The sequence below is a fragment of the Peromyscus eremicus genome, chromosome 1 (assembly GCF_949786415.1).
Source record: "Peromyscus eremicus chromosome 1, PerEre_H2_v1, whole genome shotgun sequence".
Lineage (NCBI taxonomy): Eukaryota > Metazoa > Chordata > Mammalia > Rodentia > Cricetidae > Peromyscus > Peromyscus eremicus.
Window position 1 is genome coordinate 163393990 of NC_081416.1, and position 7562 is coordinate 163401551.

The following is a 7562-nucleotide window of genomic DNA, read 5'->3' on the forward strand; positions in this document are numbered from 1 at the left end:
TAACCTCATTTCTTAATGATGCATTAAGCTCATTTAAATGAGCTGTATAAGCACAATACCCCAAACAAGAGCAGAAACATATATACAGTGTAAAAAAATTAACTTTAAATTTGTGTCAATATACCAAATCCATGCCAATGTAAAATATCTGAGATTAACAGTTGTCTTTTTATCAAATTTCCCCTAAATGATAACAAACATCCATGACCCACCAAATAACCAAAACCCTCCCACAACCCAACTCTTGGGGATGTGGACATCATTTCTCTAAACTGCTTCCTGTTGTGTGTGAGCAAAGGCATTTTTAGTGTCCCAAAGAGGAATTTTGAGATAATGGCAAAGTCCTGGGAAGACCAGCTATAATATTTGTTGATAGATATCACCTGTCAAGATTCAGGAGGTCTCCCTTGATCAAACCTGATCCATTTTATTCCTGAAGGAATCCACAGCCTCTCATCTCCTGTGGGAACAAAAGCAAAAACTCTTCTCCAAAGCATTTTTTTACTTCCATTTGATATATTTTTACTTCTTATTGAAGGTAAGACAGCCCTGAAGTATCTCAGGTGCTTCAGTTTTGCAGTCCTGTTCACAGCAGCCAGCCAATGTCTCTCAGCAGCTGCCTTTGCTTATCAATATTCAAAAAATTCAAAATCAATACAATAGCATAGAATCCAGAGTCCCTGTGTATTTCCCATCTTATGTGGCTTTTTCCTTTTGCATTACATTGCGATGGCAGCTTACAATTCAGAGGTTCAGTCCATCATCATTATGGTGGAGAGCACGGTGACATGCAGGCAGACATGATGCTGGCTACATCTTGGTCAGAAGGCAACAGACACTGAACGAAGCTTAAGCAAGAGTCCTCAAAGCCTGCCCCCACAGTGACACACTTCCTTCAAGAAGGCCACACCTCCCAATAGTGCCACTATCTGTGAGCTTATGGAGGGCAATTACATTCAAACTACCACATACAGGGACACCCCTGACACATGCCTAGCCTCAGCAGCTTTCCTTGGCCATGAGGGAGATTCCACAACCCCTTTTTCTATCCTTGATTCTAAAGCCAGAACCACATGGCTGAAGCTGCCAAGTGCTGCTGATTGCTGGAGCTGGAAGTTAGTTCCCTCATTCAAATACATTTTCATCAGACATAGTTTCCTTCACTGCTTAAGCTTTGCTTTAATTCCTTTTCACAGATTGGAAACTTAGCTGGGTGGGGTCTTCCCTGAGGTCACCATTCCTTTTATTTCATTTAGCATCAGGCTTTTCTTTAATCTTTTAATCTCCTTGAGCATTGCACATAGCTCCATTCCACTTCCTGGTGCTCCTTTTCTCCTCAAACTGCACATTTTGCTCAGCTTGTTCCTTCTCATTGTAGATTTGCATACAAGTGGCCACTATGCCGCTGTTAATACTAGACTGTCTTTAAATCTCCTTCACCAATACCATTAATTCAAAACTCTTCAATTTAACCTCAGGCAGATTTTTCTGGACAAGGGCAGACAGCAACCACATGCTTTACCAAAATATCACAAGAACAGTCTCTAGGCCACTTACGAATTCTATTACCCTCTGAAACCTCTTGAACCAGGTGCCATAATCTCTCAGTATCACTGCACCACTGTCTCCCACACTTCTACTAGTATATAGCCCATTAAGACCCACTGAAAGTGTTCAACTGTTTTCTTAATCCAAAGTCAAAAAAATCTGCATTCCACCAACAAGCAATATGGTCAGGCTTGTCACAGCAATATCCCGCTCACCGGTACCAACTTCTGTCTTAGTGTTCCATTGTTGCAAAGAGACACCAAGAACAAGGCAGCTCTTATAAAGGAAAGCATTTAATTGGGCTGGTTTACAGTTCAGAGGTTTAGTCCATTGTCATCATGGTGCTAAGCATGGCAGCAGCCAGTCAGCCATGGTGCTGGAGAAGGCGCTTTCCTCCTTTTTAAGAGACAGGGTCTCATTCTGTAGCCCAGACTGCCCTCAGCTCAGAGTAGTCCTCCTGCCTCAGTGTCCCAAGTGTTCAGATTACAGTTGTGAACCACCATACCCAGTTCTTTTCTTGGCTTTGGATCCAACTTCTTGCTTCCTTCCCATATCCAACAAGAAATGAGGTTCACTTAGCCCTGGTTTTGGCTGTTACTGGGACAGGCTAAGCTGTGGTGTTCACCACGGTGAATGGTACTTGAGAGCCTGGCATAGCACTAAGTGGTGAGCCAGGTGAACAGGTGGGGTGGAGGAGGTCACAGAGGGTGGTGGTTCGGTGCTGAGTTCCACTTCCAACTGTCCAGTGGATGGGCAGCCCCGCATGACTCTCAAGTTCCAGTCGGACAGCGACCTGAAGAACATGGTGTTGGTGGGCGACTTGGTGGCCGTGGGACTGGCTGTCCTAACCTTCTTGGTCATCCTGATCGCGTGAGTCACCCCTAACCCTCTAAATCCCTCAAACATGGATACCACCCAGGTGTGGTGGTCCCCTACTCTGACCCCAGCACTTGGGAGGTTTGAAGTGGGGGGATGGCTATAAGTTCAAGGCCAGTCTAAGCAACACAGCAAGATGCTATCTCAGAAACTGGGGAAAGGTGGGGATGTGGCTCAGTTGGTAGTTGCCTAGGACGATCAAAGTCATGGGTTCAATCCCCAGTACTGGATAAATCAAGTATGGTGTGACACAAACTTGTCATCACAGCACTTGGGAAGGGGAGGAAGGAGGATCAGAAGTTCAAGGTCTCCCTTGGCTAAATAGTGAGTTTGAGGCCAGCCTGAGCTACATGAGACCCTATCTCAAAAAAGAAAGAAATGGGGTAGGGGAGTGAGGAATGAAGGAAGAAAAAAAATGGATGCATAAAGGGGTCTTTGGTCCGCTCCCCCCCTCCCCGTCACTATGTCCTTCAGTTCCCCTCTTGCTTTTTAAAATTCTTCTGTCTTTCCTTCCCTCTCACCCTCTTTTTTAAGACTTTTTTTTTTCTTTTTGGTTTTTTGAGACAGGGTTTCTCTGTGTAAGCCCTAGCTATCCTGGGACTCACTCTGTAGACCTCAAACAGATCCACCTGCCTCTGCCTCCTGAGTGCCAGGATTAAAGGCGTGCACTGCCACCAGCAGCAAGATAATACTTTTAGTTCTGTGTATGTTTGTGTGTATGGCTGGGGAGTGTGTGCATGTGGGTGCAGAGCCCACCAGAAGATGGCATGGGATGCCTGTTGGCTGGAGCTGAGTTGGTTGTGAGCCACCATGTGGGCCTTGGAAACCAAACTTGCTTCTCTGTAAGAGCAGTAAGTCCTCTGAACCACTGAGCGTCGCCCCGGCCTTTCTGTGCCTCTCTTTTCCGTACTTTTTCTCTCTCCCTCTCTCCCCCTTTCTCCCTGTGCCTCTCACTTTCTCTTTCCCGCATCCCTAAGTCACAAAGGCACAAAAGTTCCCCAGCTTTATGACATATCTTTGTGAGCCCTTCTTCCATTAAAAGGAGGAGGAGGAGGAAGCTGGATGTGATGGCACATGCCTTTAATCCCAGCACTCAGGAGGTAGAGGCTGGTGGATCTCTGTGAGTTCAAGGACAGCCTGGTGGTCTACATAGTTCCAGGACAGCTAGGGCTACATAGTGATACCTTGTCTGAAAAAATACAGAAAAAACCACGAATGTACTGATCAAAACCAACATTTGTCCCAGCTGCACTGTTATTATGTATTCTTCACCAATACTGACACTGATATATTCACATGTTATTTTTTAATGGCATATATTTATTGTACATGTTTTTGAGACAGAGTCACCCCTGATTCACATATACACCCAAGCTACCCTCAGATTCTCTGTGTATGACTTTGGAATTACTAGTCATCCAGCCTCCACATCCCCAGGCCTGAGATTACAGGTGCCTGCCCAGCTACCATTAACTTTTTTTTTCTTTTTTTGGTTTTTCCGAGACAGGGTTTCTCCATGTAGTTTTGGTGCCTGTCCTGGATCTCGCCCTATTTAAGTTTATTTGAAACAGTGTTTCACTATATAAACTTTGGCTGATCTGGCACAACCCACCCGCCTCTCTCCAGTGCTGGGAATAAAGGCGAGTGCTACCATACCACTATTAGTATTTTGAGACAGGATCTCACGTACCCCAAGCTAATCTGGAACTCACCTTCTGTCTCAAACTTCTTAGTGCTAGGATGACAAGCATTAGCCTGGCATTAATGATGAAACTTAATAGCTCATGGTAATAGCCAGGGCACACAGAAGGGGCACCTCTACCTATGAGATTGCTTAGAGCCACAGAAATTTATTCATGGGAGTGCTAGGAGCATGGCTCAAGAGGTAGAGCCCCTGCCTAGAATCCCCCAGTGAGGGGCTGGGGTGTGGCTCAGGGGTAGAGCATTTGAGTAACATGCCTGAGGCCTGAGTTCAGTTACCATCACCTGAAGTTGTTATCTGGGGCTGTCCAGATGGCTCAGGGAATAAAGTCACTTGCCTGATAACCTGAGTTGGCTCCCCAGGACCCACATGGTAGAAGGAGAAAGTTGGCTCCCACTCATCCTCTGATCTCCACATGCATGCCATAGCAGCCACACACAAACACACATAAAAATGAATGAATGAATGAATGAATGAATGAATGAATGAATGTAAAACATATAAAAGTTTGAATCTGTAGTCAGACACCCTATGTCATGAGTTGGTATGGGAGGCTCTCAGGGTGGATTGCTGTTCCACACCTGTCTCTCGGCTGCCTTTAGCTGCTGGCAACCCTGGACATTCCTTAGTTTGTGTCTTCCAGCCAAGCTTTGCTTCTGACTTTATGTAACTGGAGTCCGGGGCCAGCAGATCCCAAATTACTGGTTAACCACTTTCCCCAAAGGGAAGCAAACAGAAGACCCTAGTGGGTAGGAAAGAAGATATTCTCATTCACAGTGGGCAGGTTGGGAAGATGAAATTAAAGTATGGAAGCTGTGGTTTGTGACTAGAGATTTGCATTCAAACAGTGGGGGGGGCTGGGGTAGGGGTAGGGGCCATGAGCAGATTACAGTCTTGTCAGGGTGTGGTTGGCTGGTCGTTAATCTCAGGCCTGCTTCTGCAGGGTGGTATGAAGAAATCCAAGTGTTTGAGAGAACAAGACTTTCCCATGACATCACTGCTGCTCAGTGTGAGCTTGTCCTGGGATGATCTTATTTTTTCTGTTTTCAATTGTTTGAGACAGGGTTTCTCTGTATAACAGGCCTGGCTGTCCTGGAAGTCACTTTGTAGACCAGGCTGGCCTTGAACTCGCAGAGATCAGCCTGCCTCTGCCTCCTAAATGCTGGGATTAAAGGTGTGCACTGCCACCACTTGGCTTTGGGCTGACATTTTTATTTTTATTTTTATTTTTATTTTTATTTTTATTTTTATTTTTATTGTATGGCTTTTTTTCCTACATGTAAGTTTGTGCACCATGTGCCTGGTGCCCTCAGAGGCCAGAAGAGGTCATTGGATCCCCCGGGACTGGAGTTACAAATAGTTGTGAACCACTATATAGGTGGAGGGAATCAAACCTGTATCCCCTGGAAGAGAAGTTAATGCTCTTAACCACTGAGCCATCTCTCCAGCCCACCCATCCCCGCCATGTTCCTGTTATCCCAGGAGACCAAAGGCTTAGGACAATGACCGAGACCTCTGGGCTGATCTGGAAAGGACACTGTAAACAGCTGACAGGAAGGTAGCTCAGGCCCTCTTAGATTTGTGTCTTCAGTTTCTAAGATAAGATCTTCAGTTTCTAACCCCTGAGACTGACCATGTGTACCCAGGTAAGCAGGGGAGATGGATAAAAACTGAAGGCAGAGATGCCAGGCTTTCCGCTTACTTTTTGTTTGGTTCTATTTGGTTTTTGGGGACAGGGTCTCATGTAGCCCAGGCTAGTCTCAAAATCGGTGTAGCTGAGAATGCCCTGCCTCCACCTCCCTAGTGCAGAGGTGACTACCGTGCCTCACTTATTTAGTGCTGGGGGTGGACTCCAGGCTTTGGTGTGCTGGTGAGCACTTTACCCACTGAATCCCATCGCCAGCCTCATTTCACTGTTGGTTTGGGCCCAGACAGGGGCATCTAAGTTCCCACTTGTCAGGTAAGCTTTTTGTTTTCTCCCTGAGACACAGTGAGGCCTTACCTTTCTCATATAATGATATCAGTGTTTGGATACAACCCAGACCCAAATTCAGGATGACGTCAGCTTGTCTTAATTACACCTGCAGTGACTGTTTCCGAATAAGTCCACTTGGGCAAGTGCTGGGCATTGGGAAGTGGGAGACATAGCTTTGGAGGGGGGCGGGGCGGTGCTGTTCAGTCATGGTTCTCTGCTTCTGTCCTTTTGTTATTTCTCCTGTCCATTTTTCCCTGCTCCTGGTTCCCTTGATTCCACATTCTCCCGGTCATACCAGAAACTAACAATGTCTCTGGCTGAGCCCCTGGTGCGTGTGTTAATTCCAGCCTTCAGCATCCTCTATCCTGCCATCCATCCATCCATCCATCCATCTACCATCTACCTACCTATCTAGTGTGTGTGTCTGTCTGTCTGTCCATCCGTCTGTCTGTCTGTGGTGTACACACATGCATGACAGGACAGGCACATGGAGGTCAGAGGACAAGTCTCTAGAGGCTGTTCTTGTCTTCAGCCATGTGGGTCCTGAGGATCAAATTCGGATGGGCAGGCTTATTGGCAGCTTTCTTTACCTTCTGAGCCATCTCACAACACTAGTTTTTGGATTTTTTGAGATATGGTCTCACTCTGTACCCAAGGCTAGCCTGGAACTCAGGACAACCCTCTTGTCTCAGCCTCCCAAGTGCCGTGATCACAGGCATATCCACCTGACCCATTTTAACCTTCCTCTTTTTCCTTCTGACCAGGGCTTGTACATATAGACAAAACCGGAAACTCCTGCTGAAGTAGGCCAGTGACTTTGGTGTTTGTAAAAGGAAAATAAATTTAATAAAATCAGTGACAAATTCCTTAGTGTTGTCCATTCCCTGTGGACACTCAGTCATTTGGTTTTACCAGGTGTTCTGTGTGAGTGGTACTGGGCATTGAACATACTGCCTAGTGTGCTAGGCAAGCATTCCACCCTGAGCTACATCCCCAGCTCCTTTTACATTTTTGGGTTTTTTTTTGTGTGTGTGTGTGTGTGTGTGCAGGGGGTGGGGGTAATGCGGAGTGAGGTAGTGGGGAACTGTCAATTTTTTTTAAGACAGAGTGTGATGGTTAGTGATGTCAACTTGACAGAATCTAAAATCATGTGGAAGATGGGCCTCTGGGCATGTATATGAGGGGTGTTATCTTGACTGCATAAACTGAGGTGTGAAGAATTGCCCACTGTGGGTGGCACCATCCCCTTAGTAAAGACCAGCAAGCATAACATGACATCATTTTAAAGAAATAAAAAGAAACAAAAGGAACGACAGACAGAAGGAAAAAGAAAGAAGATGCGAGGGAGGCAGGCATGGAAGGGGGGAAGAAAAAGCAGGCAAAAGGAATTTAGAGAGGTAGAGAATTCACATAGTTTGGGTCCCCTTGGCACAGGAAACTACATTTCCCAGAAGTCTCTGC

The 7562-nt window shown here is 46.0% G+C and overlaps 1 protein-coding gene across 2 annotated transcripts in view; it reads left to right on the top strand.

The window, feature by feature from the left end:
* Izumo2 (IZUMO family member 2) overlaps positions 1–6967 on the top strand; it is a 15307-nt gene extending 8340 nt beyond the window's left edge. For both annotated transcript variants that reach the window (XM_059278219.1, XM_059278210.1), the window contains 2 exons: positions 2295–2418; positions 6866–6967. In XM_059278219.1, coding sequence (XP_059134202.1) covers positions 2295–2418; positions 6866–6908 — 167 coding nt within the window. In that variant the 3' untranslated portion in view covers positions 6909–6967. The remainder of the gene's footprint in view (positions 1–2294; positions 2419–6865) is intronic.
* Positions 6968–7562: the final 595 nt, after the last annotated feature.